Source organism: Manis pentadactyla, chromosome 3, assembly GCF_030020395.1.
Source record: "Manis pentadactyla isolate mManPen7 chromosome 3, mManPen7.hap1, whole genome shotgun sequence".
NCBI lineage: Eukaryota > Metazoa > Chordata > Mammalia > Pholidota > Manidae > Manis > Manis pentadactyla.
The window spans coordinates 207,631,007-207,647,071 of record NC_080021.1 but is presented as its reverse complement, the minus strand read 5'-3'; the positions used below and the strand labels follow the sequence as shown (position 1 = coordinate 207,647,071).

The 16,065-nt window shown below is 42.0% G+C and overlaps 1 protein-coding gene across 1 annotated transcript in view; it reads left to right on the top strand.

Annotated features, from left to right (window-relative positions):
* CDK5RAP2 (CDK5 regulatory subunit associated protein 2) overlaps positions 1-16,065 on the top strand; it is a 192,956-nt gene that overhangs the window by 85,978 nt on the left and 90,913 nt on the right. Inside the window, exons 13-14 of the mRNA XM_036915502.2 lie at positions 1,548-1,718; positions 5,296-5,439. Of these exons, the coding sequence (XP_036771397.2) occupies positions 1,548-1,718; positions 5,296-5,439 (315 nt within the window). The remainder of the gene's footprint in view (positions 1-1,547; positions 1,719-5,295; positions 5,440-16,065) is intronic.

Genomic DNA, 16,065 nt, shown 5'->3' with positions numbered 1-16,065 from the left:
TCTGTGGTAGGGCCCAGTAATTGGCATTGTCGTTGTAGGGACTACACTTCGAGAGCCACTATTTTTGAAGAACCCTTCTTCTCTGGTGGGAACTGATACTTAGAGGCTACAATCTGAATGCTAAGGAGGACACTGGTTCTAGGTTTTCTTCAGTCAAAGGAAAGAAATGAAACAAAACAATAAAATACAGAATTACATGTTTTAACTTTTTATATTTGTATATTTTTTCTGTCAGGCTTAAGGTTTTGGTTCTTATGATATTAAATATTATTTAACAATTCATTTATATACACACACAGTTTCAGAATAACAATACAAATATTGTTTTTTACAACATCATTACTAAAAACAGTTCACGATTTTTTGAAATAGTCCTTTTTGTCCTTGGAGAAAATGTCCCAATTGGCTAAAGGTTGCTAAAGGAATGTACAATTATTCTGTTTTTAAGTTATTGAAATACTTCCTCTCTGTTTGGTTGATGAATCAACTCAATACACATTCATTTTTTGTTTATTCTTTCAGTTTTAGGATGTTTTTCCTTTATTTTAAAAATAATTATCTAAACATTTAAATGGTTTCAATGTTACCCCTATAAAATGAGTTCTGTTCTTTCCTTCTACCTTGTTCTCTTTTTTTCCTTATAGACAACCATTCAAGTTATTTTATGGTTAAGTAAGTAGCAGTATGCTATACATACTTTTTTTCCTCCCGGGATATACCCCCATGTATATATTCAGCAATATATTCTGAAGATTACTTTAGGGCAGTACATTTATAGAGTGAGTTCTCATTCCTTTTTCTTTATGGCTTCAGAACGCACCATTGAGAATATACCATAGTTTATTCCTCTATTGGTGGACATTTGGGTTGTTTCCAGCCTTTTGCTGTTAGGAATTATGCTTTAGTATTACAAATAGTATCTATTTTGAGGTAGTTACAGTCATACTGTTTACTTCTGTTTTCTGTTTTTTTTCCCTTAACAGTATGACATGACTATTTGCCATGTTATTGCAAATATCATTATTTAAGACAGTTTTTTTTCTGATTATGAAAATAATATTTGTTTATTTGGAGATTTTTAGAATTCAGAAGAATAAGAAAATAAAAATCAATTGAAAATCACACATAATCTCTCTAATTAGGTATAGGTATTCTTTTATTTTGATGTGTTCCCACATAGTCCTAATGATGTTTTGTATAAACATTTAGAAAACAATCAGCATCATATTATATACTATCCTGGTTTGTTTTTACTCGTAATTGTGCATCTTTTTATACCATACTCTTCTTAATTCCCTGTTGTTAGGTATTTAGTTTCATTCTGGTTTTTCAATATTGTAAATTATGTGGTAAATTTATACATAAAGCTTTTTCTAAATTCAGATTATTCTTAAAGTTGGTTTTCATAAGACTTTAAATGAGAAGGAAGTGCACATTTGTTAAATACATCTGTAGCTTGCTCTCACAGCAAGCAGTAAGGTAAACAGGTGAGTGTTATCTTTAAATTTTTGTCAGGTAAATTCCATTTTTTCTTTTTCTTCTTGTAGGACCTTAGAAATGAAGTTGAGAAGTTACGCAATGAAGTGAATGAAAGAGAGAAAGCAGTGGAGAACCGTTATAAGAGACTTCTGAGTGAAAGTAATCAAAAATTGCACAGTCAAGAGCAGGTGATCAAAAGTCCAGCAGAAAGGGCCATTCAAAAAGACTTATTGCTTCAGGTACCATACTTTTTTTTTTCTCTTGTATTTTAATCTTTTGACTTGGCATAGGTTTAAAAAAAAAAAAAACTCTTGTAGGAACATTTATATAAAAACAAGACTGCCAAAAATGATTATAGTCTTCATTAATTATCACTATATATTAGAACACTTTAGAGCTTCCTTCATGTCTTTGTGCTTCAGCCACCAGGGAGGGAAATTTGGAGAAAAGGAAACTCAGAGAAGGGGAGGGCCTTGTTCTGGGTCATGTGATCAATTCAGGCTCTGGCCTGTTTTGCTCTGGCACCCAGGGTGCTTCACAGAGGAAGCTCTGCTGTGAGCACCTGTGGCTGCTGCTCTGTGCCATGCCCTGTCTTTCTCTGGACTTTTCTTCTTCTGACTGTTCCTTTTAGTCTTGGAGTACCCTTCTTGTTTGATAGTGAGGTGAATTTTTGATTCAGTGCAGACTTCCAGGTAACCGATGAATTCAGCATGGGTGTTTAATTCTGCTTCCTGTTGAAGCCTCATTAAAATGCCAGTGAAGGGTTAAAAAGACATAAGACCTCAGATCTAGGAGAATGGAGTGCTCAATAACAGGTGATTGTTGGGTGATAACTGGATGGGCAGTGGTAGCTACATAGGATTCTGCCTTCTCTGCTCTGCTGCCTGCCTTTGGGATGAAAAACCAACAAAAAGCAAGTCAGTTTATCCTACAGAACCCAAAAAGCCTGAGCAGGCAGTGGAGGTACCTGGTACCTTTCTGGACAGGAGATTTGGCTGCAGTGCTCGGCAGTTAGGTGACCTTGTTCTCTCCACTAGCAGGAGGTGGGAGGTTTACTTGGAAGTGACTTTAAACCAGAGCAGCTATGGAGTGGATGTCTTGAAGGAGAATGAGGAGGGAGTGAGGTGAGCAGACCCAGAGAATCCTCTGAGGAGAGAAAAGATTGACAGAGGCTGACGTTTGGGGGGGTGTCCCCCAGCGAAACATCTGAGTCCCCATCTGGTCATTTCACAGTGAGGCCACCATTGAAATGTCCTTCCCACATTCATGGAGCTTCCGAGCACTTGTACCCTTAAAAGTAGGTGGAAAGCCTGAGTTCCTCCAATAGGAGAAAAATGCCTGAAGATAGACCGACAGCATATGTAGGGAAAACAGAAATAGTGGAGAATGAGAAGAAAACTGGACAGTTCTAAAAAAAACTCAACATGATGGCATCTTGGATATGAAATGAAATGATGATCTGACAGGGAAGATACTTGAAAAAAGAATGACCTAATGAAAGTTGCAAGTATGGTTACAGGTATAAATAGTTTAGTGGAAGAGTTAGAGAAGTTAGAAGGTAAAGTTAAGTCTTCCAGAAAAAAGAATTAAATAAAGAAACAAACAAAAAGGTGGGGAAATGAGAGAGCAAAGATAAGAATAAATTAGAGATGCTATTCAAGAGCTCCAGTATATGACCAACAGGCGTTCCAGGAAGAACAGGCAAAGCTGAGGGAAGGAACATTTCAAAGTAAAAGGAGAGTATTTCCCAGGATGGAAGGACAGAGATCGCTCCATCAGAAGGACCTGCTGTGTTCCTAGCACAAGGAGTGAGAAAAGACCTAACCCCAAGGCAGGTTCCTGGGGAATTCCAGAACACAGGGGTTAAGGGAGGATCTGGAAGGCTTGCAGAGAGGGAAATACAGGTCACACACAAAGGACCCAGACTTGAAATAATATCAGGATGCTCAGTAGCAACATTGGAAGCCAGAAGAGAAGAGAGCAATGCTTTCAGATTTTGGAGGAAAAGTCATTTCCAGTCCAGCATTCTGTACTCAACCAAGCCGTCAGCAGGAGTGAGGGCAGAATAAAGGCATTTTAGACTGGTGCCAAGAAGTGTCTGCCTGGCCTGTATTGTACTTAACTCTTTGCAGGAAACTCCTAGAGGATGATTCGATACAAATGAGGAAGTAACCAAAGAAGAGAGACAGGATCCAGAAAGTAGGGAGTTCACCTGGGATGTGGTGACGGGAAGTCCCAGGATGACAGCTGAGCCACCCGAGTGAGGAGCTCAGGTTCCAGCTGTTGAGAGAGGGCTTCCTCGGGATTCCCCAAGATGCGGAAGTGGAACCACACATTCAGCTCGTGTGTCTGGCTCCATCTGAAAGGAATTTTAAGTTCTTTTATTAGAGACGTTAGAGGTAAATTCTCTTTTAAGTACCTATTTTAGTTTTATGAAGCAAGTAAACAGAACAAAGCAGTTTGTTACTAAGTCCAAGAAAAGCAAAGAATTGAACATGAAAGCAAGTGTCGTTGTGGAGCACCATGATACGGACTTGATTTAAAACCCAGGTGTAACCATCGGCAAAAGTGGGTGGGGGGTAGATTATGTAAGGGCTGAATTCATTGGCTTCTATGATAGGAATAAATAAAATCTAATCTTAAGAAATCAAGAAATGTGACAAGTAGAATATAATATATATCTAGAAATATGGAAGTAAAAAATTTGCAGAAGATACGCTGAAAGAATTGAAAGGTGTTATTTTCTGGGAGTGGCCCTCAGGTGAGAAGAGGAGAAGTAAGGGAGGGCTGTTCCCATTTAAGCCTTGGAGTAGTGATTGTTAAACAGCGGTGTGTGTAATGGGACTTTTAGAAAATACAAATGAAAAGTGTAAGTCCACAAGTGTATGACAGCAATTCTAGAAATTCAGTGTTGGTTATTTGATTCCTCGTTCTTCCTGTTACAGTTCAGTGGGTTTTTACAAAACATTGGCTCTGCTTGTTTCTCGTTTGTGTTCACCTAATTGCTTATCAAAATTCAACATGATGAATGAATTCTGATGAGCGCTTAGGAGTAAGATAATGGTTCTCACTCTTAATTTCCAACAGAGTGGACAGAAACCCGATTCAGGAGTTAACCATGTTTTAAATAAGGAATAGTTAGGAATAGATTCTATTCTTGAACTTGGCCAAAAAGCCAGCGAAATGGTCTGTAGTCCTGTCTTGTTAAAGGTCAGCTCTTCTGAAGGGGTCATTGAGGGGAACTCTGTTGTGTGTGCAGCACCATGAAGGACCTGTTCATCTGAGACCAGACCCCAAAGCAGTATTTGCAGTCTTGCTGCCTTCTTCCTGGAAGACAACTCTCCTTGTAGATAGAGACGGTTCAAATTTTGTCAAAGCTGTAATGTTTCAAGAGGGACTAGAGTGTGTTGGGTTGTCATATCCCCTCCCTCTAATCATTGTAGTAACCCTGTAGGATAGGAAACAGACCCAGAGATCCCCCGCAGGTTTGGAACCCATTCTGCTGGGGCCAGAGCCCGTGCCTTGTCCTCCATACCCACGGGAAGGCTGTCCCAGAGGTGGTGGGGGAAGGCTTGTGGTGACTCACTATTTTTGTTTTTGCCAGCCGGCAGGCTGCTCTTCTTGTTGTAATAACACAAGAGTGGAGTGTCATTACAGTGCTGTGATTGCCTAGTATTTTGGAATGGTGGAAACTATTTAGAGGACATACAGGTATTGTGAAGAAAAACAAATATCTTCCCTTCAAGAGTTTGGGACAATCTCTTAATATTTTTTTTCTTTATGAAAACTTCCTTATGATTTGTTTTGTTTCCTTAGAAATTCAATGAAAAAGATTTGGAAGCAATACAGAAGAATTGTTATTTAATGACTGCCAAAGATCACGAGTTCAGAAGTGAAGACTTAATAACAGAAAAGTGCTCTTCTCACCAGTCACCAGGTAGCAACATCATCTTCTCCGAGGTGAGCTTGACTGAAATTGGGCATTCACGTGCGAATTCATATTCTCTCCTGACACGTATTTGATGACTCCCTTGATCTAGAGATCCTCACATGCCTTCTCGCTGATAGTCGAGCTCATGACAGGTGTGAGGAGGGGTCCTCAGTGTCTCCAGCCTCTGGATGAGTATCCCTCAGCTGAGCAGCAGTATTTGCACTGCACAGGAAACTTGTGACTCCCAGCAAACTCATGTTTGCTCTCCTGGGGCTCACTTCTCAAGCACTACATAATCTCAAGTGTAAGAAAATTTTCCTGTTCAAATGTACACAGGAAGTGGCCCAGTAGGCCCTTCCTGGTCTGGCTCCAAGGGAATAACAGCTAACTTCTGGCAGATTACAGAAAACACCCTCTGTGCCTCTATGTGCCTTTGCATATGCTGTTCCACCTTCCTGGAATGCCTTTTTACATGATGGCTTCTGAACATCCCAAAGGTGCCACTCTATCTAGTGTCACCTCTGTGGCACCTTCCCTGACCCTGCCTAGTACCGAGGTCTGCTCTTCCTCCTAGTGCACAGCACTGCACATGGCCGTCTTTAATCAGCACTTGGTCCTTGTGTTGGTGATCTGGGAGCCACCTCTCTGCTTCCCCTCATCAGATCCCCTGTGCTGTGGGCAGGCACTTTGGGGGTAGGGAATTGGCATCCATGTCTGAAAGGCCACGCCTAGCCCAATGCCTGGTACAGTGGGTGTTAGTTGAGTGAATGAGCGATTATATTGGTCAGTGAGAGATGCATGCAGATTGTTATGACCCCCAACCTACCTATGAGGTAACTCGGCAGCCAGATACAGGTAAGGAAGGGAGTTCACCATAGGCCAAGTTTTTGTTTGTTTGTCTTTCTTTTTTAAAATATGGCTTAAAGTTCATTCAGAAGACAGAGAACTCTTACTCAAATTAGTTCTCTGATGAATGGCTCTGATCATGACTTGTGGTTTTCTGAAGGATGATTCTCCAAATAATTAACAACTAGTGCAGCACGGGACAGATTAGTCAGGAGGGGCGACCTGGAGGCCTGCTCACGGGCCAGGCACCAATCTTGTAGTTATTGATCTTGGAGAGGTCTCTAGGGGCCTATGGGGAGGGGCTAGGGCAGCTGGGGTGGTTGGGGTGGACGGATCAGTGGTTATTTTATAGCTGACATGAAAGTAATTGAGTCTCTCAGTAGCCAGTACTAGCCATGCCCTGTGAATCTGCTCAGTCTCAGCCTGGGTCTGGAGGGCATCATTGCCCAGACAGTGGGAGCTCTTTTCTTAACTCTGACCACTTACAGATTAGTGTTTTGCTCTTTCTCTTGAATAAGAGTGTCAGCATAGAAGAGTTGAGCCCTTGAGCTAGGCCAGAAGTCTGGATGCCTGGATTTCTCTCTTGGCTCTGACCTTTCACTTCATTGGCCTTAGGCAAACCTGAGAACTAAATCTCAGAGGGCTAATATTTTGCAGGTTTAACTTGCATATAGTTACTTGATTTTGACCAAATTTATTTGGGTGTTAAGATGTACAGCAGCCTGTTCTATGGCACGGTCTGTTTTAAAACAAGATCTCAGCCCATCAGGTGTTTTAGATGGACTGACTGATCTTCATTGATTTGAATATATTTCACTAAATTTTACTATTTTGAATCATGTTTTAATCATGTAAAATTGTCTAAATGTTGAATAAAATGTTTGTTATTGAGCTGGCTGAGATTTAAAAAAGTTAATCTCACTAGTTTGATCACTGACACCAATTCTTTTTGAGGTTTGTGCTGGGCAATGTCTACATTTCATATAACCATAGTGTAAAGTCATATCATTTTATCATTTTTGGTTATATTCAGATCCTGGTGGTGTTTAAATTACTGTACAAAATACTTAAGTCTTTTCACAAAGATTTTAATTCTGTTCTGCAAGACTACTTGCAAATTGTGGATAAAGAATTGCAAGTGTTCACTTTGGAATCCTGCATTTCAAGGTGTCAGTTTAAGCAATGCCATCTGTTGCAGCCTACAGTTTCCTCCCCCTTGAACAAGGTATACGTTTCACACTGTAGTTCTTCCTTCATTGAAGGATGGATTTCTTCTGCTCTGCCCTTGGACATTTTGTGTTGACTTAGGGTTTATCCTCTGCCCCTTTCTACAAAGACTTTGAGACTGTGATGATGTCTCCATCCACTCTGGGCCGTCTTTTCCTTCTAATCATTGTGTGATCCTGAGAATTAATGCTGGTTGAACAGGGAATTGAAGAGCAGAGTAAAACAGGCCAGTTATACCCGGGTTTGTCTGATGTTTCCCAGTTTCCTTTCCCAATTCCCCTGAGAAGGTAGGGCAGGAGGAAAGGAGGTGCAGGTGTGGTCCTGGCAGGTGGACAGGGGTAGCTGAGGAGAGCAGCGACCTAAGTTCAAGACCACATTGAACTTGCTGCAGCCAGAGATTATAGCTTGTCCATTGACATGGTCAGGATATCACTGTGGAATTGCCTCAGTATTAAAATCAATGCCTTTGTTGCAGAGTTGTGACACATCTATCTTACCAGGCTCCTCCTAAATTGCCCTGATTACCAGGAAGTGAGCCATCAAGCTTTCTCATTACATATCTGCGGCCTCTTCAGATTGTGGCCTACACATTACACGTGTTCTGCTTAAGCCATTGAGGAAACTGTGGTAGAGTGGAAAATGCCCTGGCTTTGGCAGTGGAACGTCAGTTCTGCTACTTACTAGCTCTGACACCTTGGGCAAATCACTTAATCTTTGTGAAGCTCACCTTCCTAAACTGTAAAATGGGGAATTACATGTTTACCTCTTGAGAGGATTAGAAATTACATAAGCATTATTAGTTAAGGTTCTTTTGGTGTAAGCTATGGAACCCAACATTGAATAGTTTGAGCAAAACAACACTAGAAGGAGTTTTTGCTGGGCTCCGCAGATGGAAGCTGTCTCAGAAGCCAAGGGAGAGTTGAGCAGCCATGTCCCGGGGGTTTGGGGATGAAACTGTGGCAGCCCCATAGACAGCACAAGTTGTAGACTCGAGGGCTCCATTTTGACGTGAGTCACACCCAGGACTCCCAGACACTGGTGTCTCTGTTAAGTCTCTGGATCCTGAGGGAGAATTGTGTTGGTTTGGTGGTTTGGTGTGGGCTCAGAGAATGGCTCACAGAGAGGAGACTTACCCCCGTGTTTCAGAGATGGTTCTCAGGTGAGGCAGGGGAAGGAATGGTGGGGAGCTGGGTGCCCATTCCCTGGACTCCAGAGAACACCCTGCAGTCGAATGCAAGGTACGTGTATGGCATTTATAAATCTTCTGTGGAATGAGAGGCCTCCTGTCTGGGTTGTTTCTTTTTATTTATTTATTTATTTTGGTATCATTACTCTACAATTACATGAGGAACATTATGTTCACTGGATTCCCCCCATCACCATGTTCCCGCCACATACCCCATTACAGTCACTGTCCATCAGCATAGTAAGATGTTGTAGAATCACTACTTGTCTTCACTGTGTTGTACAGTCCTCCCTGTGCCCACCCCCCACATTATACATGCTAATCATAATGCCTCCTTTCTTTCTTCCCCCGCTTTATCCCTCTCTTCTCACCCATCCTCCCCAGTCCTTTTCCCTTTGGTAACTGTTAGTCCATTCTTGGGTTCTGTGAGTCTTCTGGTGTTTTGCTCCTTCAGTTTTTCCTTTATTCTTATACTCCACAGATGAGTGAAATCATTTGATACTTGTGAAAGACAAGTATCTTTCTCCGCCTGGCTTATTTCTCTGAGCATAATACCCTCTAGCTCCATCCATGTTGTTGCAAATGGTAGGGTTTGTTTTCTTCTTATGGCTGAATAATATTCCATTGTGTATATGTACCACATCCTCTTTATCCATTCATCTACTGATGAACACTTAGGTTGCTTCCATTTCTTGGCTATTGTAAATCGTGCTGTGATAAACATAGGGGTGCATTTGTCTTTTTCAAACTGGAGTGCTACATTCTTAGGGTAAATTCCTAGGAGTAGAATTCCTGGGTCAAATGGTATTTCTATTTTGAGTTTTTTGAGGAACCTCCATACTGCTTTCCACAATGGTTGAACTAGTTTACATTCCCACCAGCAGTGTAGGAGGGTTCCCCTTTCTCCACATCCTTGCCAGCATTTGTTGTTGTTTGTCTTTTGGATGGTGGCGATCCTTACTGGTGTGAGGTGATATTGTGGTTTTAATTTGCATTTCTCTGAGGACAAGCGATGTGGAGCATCTTTTCATGTGTCTGTTGGCCATCTGAATTTCTTCTTTAGAGAGTTGTCTGTTCAGCTCCTCTGACCATTTTTTAATTGGATTATTTACTTTTTGTTTGTTGAGGTGCGTGAGCTCTTTATATACTTCGGGTGTCAATCCTTTATCAGATCTGTCATTTATGAATATATTCTCCCATACTGTAGGATGCCTTTTTGTTCCATTGGTGGTATCCTTTGCTGTACAGAAACTTTTCAGTTTGATGTAGTCCCACTTGTTCATTTTTGGTTTTGTTGCCTTTGCCTGGGGAGATATGTTCATGAAGAAGTCGCTCATGTTTATGTCCAAGAGATTTTTGCCTATGTTTTTTTCTAAGAGTTTTATGGTTTCATGACTTACATTCTGGTCTTTGATCCATTTTGAATTTACTTTTGTGTATGGGGTTAGACAATGATCCAGTTTCATTCTCTTACATGTAGCTGTCCAGTTTTGCCAACACCAGCTGTTGAAGAGGCTGTCATTTCCCCTTTGTATGTCCATGGCTCCTTTATCGTATATTAATTGACCATATATGTTTGGGTTAATGTCTGGAGTCTTTATTCTGTTCCACTGTTCTCTGGCTCTATTCTTGTGCCAATACCAAATTGTCTTGATTACTGTGGCTTTGTAGTAGAGCTTGAAGTTGGGGAGTGAGATCCCTCCCACTTTATTCTTCCTTCTCAGGATTGCTTTGGCTATTCGGGGTCTTTGGTGGTTCTATATGAATTTTAGAACTATTTGTTCCAGTTCGTTGAAGAATGCTGTTGGTAATTTGATAGGGATTGCATTATATTGCTTTGGACAGGATGGCCATTTTGACAATATTAATTCTTCCTAGTCAAGAGCATGGGATGAGTTTCCATTTGTTAGTGTCCTCTTTAATTTCTCTTAAGAGTGTCCTGTAGTTTTCGGGATATAGGTCTTTCACTTCCTTGGTTAAGTTTATTCCTAGGTATTTTATTTTTTTTGATGCAATTGTGAATAGAATTGTTTCCCTGGTTTCTCTTTCTATTAGTTCATTGTTAGTGTATAGGAAAGCCTCAGATTTCTGTGTATTAATTTTGTATCCTGCAACTTTAGTGTATTCCGATATCAGTTCTAGTAGTTTTGGAGTGGAGTCTTTAGGGTTTTTTTATGTATAATATCATGTCATCTGCAAATAGTGACAGTTTGACTTTTTCTTTACCAATCTGGATTCCTTGTATTTCTTTGTTTTGTCTAATTGCTGTGGCTTAGGACCTCCAGTACTATGTTGAATAGCAGTGGGGAGAGTGGGCATCCCTGTCTTGTTCCCGATCTCAGAGGAAAAGCTTTCAGCTTCTCGCTGTTCTGTATGATGTTGCCTGTGGGTTTGTCATCTATGGCCTTTATTATGTTGAGTTACTTGCCCTCTATACCCATTTTGTTGAAAGTTTTTATCATGAATGGATGTTGAACTTTGTCAAATGCTTTTTCAGCATCTATGGAGATGATCATGTGGTTTTTGTCTTTCTTTTTGTTGATGTGGTGGATGATGTTGATGGAATTTCGAATGTTGTACCATCCTTGCATCCCTGGGATGACTCCCACTTGGTCATGGTGTATGATCCTCTTGATGTATTTTTGAATTCGGTTTGGTATTATTTTGTTGAGTATTTTTGCATCTATGTTCATTAGGGATATTGGTCTGTCATTTTCTTTTTTGGTGGGGTCTTTGCCTGGTTTTGGTATTAGAGTGATGCTGGCTTCATAGAATGAGTTTGGAAGTATTCCCTCTTCTATTTTTTGGAAAAGTTTAAGGAGAATGGGTATTATGTCTTCTCTATGTTTCTGATAAAATTCAGCAGTGAATCCATCTGGACCAGGGATTTTGTTCTTGGGTAGTTTTTTGATTACTGATTCAATTTTGTTGCTGGTAATTGGTCTGTTTAGATTTTCTGTTTCTTCCTTGGTCAGTCTTGGAAGGTTGTATTTTTCTAGGAAGTTGTCCGTTTCTCCTAGGTTTTCCAGCTTGTTAGCATATAGATTTTCATAGTATTCTCTAATAATTCTTTGTATTTGTGTGGGGTCTGTCGTGATTTTTCCTTTCTTATTTCTGATTCTGCTGATGTGTGTTGATTCTCTTTTTCTCTTAATAAGTCTGGCTAGGGGCTTATGTATTTTGTTTATTTTCTCAAAGAACCAGCTCTTGGTTTCATTGATTTTTTTTCTATTGTTTAATTCTTCTCAATTTTATTTATTTCTTTTCTCATCTTTATTATGTCCCTCCTTCTGCTGACTTTGGGCCTCATTTGTTCTTCTTTTTCCAGTTTCAATAATTGTGACTTTAGACTATTCATTTGGGATTGTTCTTCCTTCTTTAAATAGGCCTGGATTGCTATATACTTTCCTCTTAGAACTGCCTTCCCTGCATCCCACAGAAGTTGGGGGTTTATGCTGTTGTTGTCATTTGTCTCCATATATTGATTGATCTCTGTTTTAATTTGGTCATTGATCCATTGATTATTTAGGAGCATGTTGTTAAGCCTCCATGTGTTTGTGAGCCTTTTTGTTTTCTTTGTACTATTTATTTCTAGTTTTATGCCTTTGTGGTCTAAGAAGTTGGTCAGTAGAATTTCAAGCTTTTTGAATTTACTGAGGCTCTTTTTGTGGCCTAGTATGTGGTCTATTCTGGAAAATGTTCCATGTGCACTTGAGAAGAATGTGTATCCTGCTGCTTTTGGGTGTAGAGTTCTGTAGATGTTTGTTAAGTCCATGTGTTCTAGTGTGTTGTTCAGTGGCTCTGTGTCCTTACTTATTTTCTGTCTGGTGGATGTGTCCTTTGGAGTGAGTGGTATGTTGAAGTCTCCTGGAATGGATGCATTGCAGTCTATTTCCTCCTTTAATTCTTTTAATATTTGTTTCACATATGTTGGTGCCCCTGTGTTGGGTGCATATATATTTATAATGGTTATATCCTCTTGTTGGACTGAGCCCTTTATCATTATATAATGTCCTTCTTTATCTCTTGTTGCTTTCTTTGTTTTAAAGTGTATTTTGTCTGTTAAAAGTACTGCAACACCTGCTTTTTTCTCCCTATTGTTTGCATGCAATATCTTTTTCCATTCCTTGATTTTTAGTCTGTGTATGTCTTTGGGTTTGAGGTGAGTCTCTTGTAAGCAGCATATAGATGGGTCTTGCTTTTTTATCCATTCTGTTACTCTGTGTCTTTTGATTGGTGTATTCAGTCCATTTACATTTAGGGTGATTATTAAAAGATATGTACTTATTGCCATTGCAGGCTTTAGATTCGTGGTTACCAAAGGTTCAAGGGTAGCTTGTTTACTGTCTAACCGTCTAACTTAACTCGCTTATTAAGCTATTGTAAACACAGTCTGATGATTCTTTATTTCTCTCCCTTCTTATTCCTCCTCCTCCATTCTTTATATGTTAGGTGTTTTCTTCTGTACTCTTTCGTGTTTCCTTTGAATGCTTTTGTGAGTAGTTGATTTTATTTTTTGCCTTTAGTTAGTATTTAGTTGGTCTGCTTTCTTTGTTCTGATTTTATTTTCTCTGTTGACATCTGTTTAGCCTTATGAGTGCCTCCATCTAGAGCAGTCCCTTTAAAATATCCTGTGAGGTGGTTTGTTGGAGGCAAATTCCCTCAACTTTTCCTTGTCTGGGAATTGTTTAATCCCTCCTTCATATTTAAATGATAGTTGTGCTGGATATAGTATTCTTGGTTCAAGGCCCTTCTGTTTCATTGCATTAAATATATCATGCCATTGTCTTCTGGCCTGTAAGGTTTCTGTTGAGAAGTCTGATGATAGCCTGATGGGTTTTCCTCTGTAGGTGACCTTTTTTCTCTCTCTGGCTGCCTTTAATACTCTGTCCTTGTCTTTGATCTTTACCATTTTTAATTATTATATGTCTTGGTGTTGTCCTCCTTGGGTCCCTTGTGTTGGGGGTTCTGTGGGCTTCCATGGTCTGAGAGACTATTTCCTCCTCCAGTTTGGGGAAGTTTTCAGCAATTATTTCTTCAAAGAGACTTTCTATCCCTTTCTCTCTCTCTTCTTCTGGTACTCCTATAATGTGAATATTGTTCCGTTTGGTTGGTCACACAGTTCTCTTAATATTCTTTCATTCTTGGAGATCCTTTTATCTCTCTCTGTGTCAGTTTCTCTGTGTTCCTGTTCTCTGATTTGTATTCCATTAATGTCCTCTTGCACCTCATCCAGTCTGCTCTTAAGTCCTTCCAGAGATTGTTTTATTTCTGTATTATCCCTCCCAACTTGAGCATGGTTATGACCTTTATTTTGAATTCTTTTTCAGGAAGATTGGTGAAATCTATCTCCCCAGGCCCTCTCTCGGGGGTTGTCTGGGTAATTCTGGACTGAACCAAATTCTTCTGCCTTTTCATGGCAGTAGAGGTAGTTAGCATGTGTGTCAGCCCAGGGAACAAAGTCCTTTCCTGCTTGCTGCTTGCCTTGCCCTTCTCTGCTGCTGGTGTCTGTTACCCTCACACCTGGCGCAGCCTCTGGATTAATCCCATAAGCTGCTGTGGGCGGAGTCGCCGTCAGGGTAGGGCAGAGCCCTGCGGGGAGTGGCAGGCGTGCCACGTGTGCTCTCCTGCATGAATAGCGCCCCTCTGTGCCTTACCCCTGTTTCCTGTGCCTATGTCGGGCAGCTGCGCGTCGGTAGCCTCTGGGTCTGGCCTGGGTGGCTGCGTGCTGGGAGGAGATTCTGGGTGGTTGCTGTGGGTGTGGCCGCTCTCCGGGTGCTTGACCACTGTGTCGGGGGCCACACTGGAGGGGGAATGACAGGCAGGCTGTTTATTTCCGTGAGGGGCCTCAGGGCTGTGTTGCCTCCCAGGGGGCTGTGGCGCCTGAAATTCCCTGGGATTCCCAGCTGCTGGGCTGAGTGTGCCAGGACACTTCCGTCCAGCTGTGAGGCACCTGTCCCTTTAAGACTTTCAAAAAGCACTTGCTTTTCTTTTGTCCCAGGGGCGCCGGCTGCGGGAACCCACTTGCAGGTCTTACTGTCCTGTTTCCCTAGTATCCAGTGCACCATGCACTGTGTGTCTGTGCTCCTGGTGCAGATGACTAGGGCTGGGTGTTTAGCAGTCCTGGGCTCTCTCTCCCTTCCCGCTCTGACTCCTCTCCTCCCGCTGGGCAGCTGGGGTGGGGGGAGCGCTCGGGTCCCACTGGGCCCCGGCTTGTATCTTACCCCCTTCTTGAGGTGCTGAGTTCTCGTAGATGTAGATGTAGGCTGGCTGTTGTACTGTATCCTCTGGTCTCTCTTTTAGGAATAGTTGTATTTGTTGTATTTTCAAAAATATATATGGTTTTGGGAGGAGATTTCCGCTGCCCTACTCACGCCGTCATCTTGGCTCCTCTCCTGGGTTGTTTCTTATTTGGAGCGAGTGGGGGCTTGGCTGTCTCTGCTGAATGGGTGCTACTTCCCATTGCTCCCCTGTGGGCAGCCTGGCCCTCCGTCTCTGTGCCAAGGGGGTGGGGGCTTGGCTGTCTGTGCCGAGTGGGTGCCGCTCCCCATTGCTCCCCTGTGGACAGCCTGGCCCTCCATCTCTGTTCTGAGGGGGGTCCACTGGTCTGTCAGCTCTGCCGAGGGAGCCAGATGACCTCATTCTAATGGGGTGTGATTCAACACTGGGGAATCGGTGATTGATGAAATGGGACCCAAATGGCTCCGAAGAGTTCATTTATTTAACATGGGTGAGCAATTTGCTTCTAGGAAGATGTTGACTCACTCTGACTTCCATTATGCAAAATATCCAGAGGAATTTCTGCTTGTAAGATTCATATTGGTCCTCATCTTCTCCCCTTACCTATTCATCCATTCAGCAAATATTTGTGGCAACATTTGATCTGTGCCAAGTATTGTGCCTGGCTTGGGACATGGCTGCCCACGAGGAGCTCCCAGACCTATAAACATGTGGTTGGCGAAGGTGCCATGGTGGCTGGGAGCAGGCAGTTCTCTCAGGGAAGGCTTCCTGGTGAGAGCTGGTTTGAGCAGCTCCCGTAAGGTGCCTGGAGTATGTCAGTGGAGAGGAGTGAATTAATGGCATGTGGTTCCAGAGAGGGGGGAGGAGCTCTCTTCCGGAGCTCAGATGGAGGGGTTTCTCCATTCCACTGAGAAGGTAGGGCAGGAGGAAAGGAGGTACAGGTATGGTCCTGGCAGGTGGGCAGTGGGAGCCAAGGAGAGCAGCGATCTAAAGAGATGGTGAAGGTTCCGAATAGCGGCCAGAAAGAGGAGGTGAGGCAAGGGGAGCCGAGCCTGGCATCCAGGCCCTGACATCACAGTGGGGGGTCTGCTAGGGCCTAAAGCCCTGCCCAGAGTGATTCAGTTAAGATCTGGGTCCCCAGGGGTCAGATTGTCTC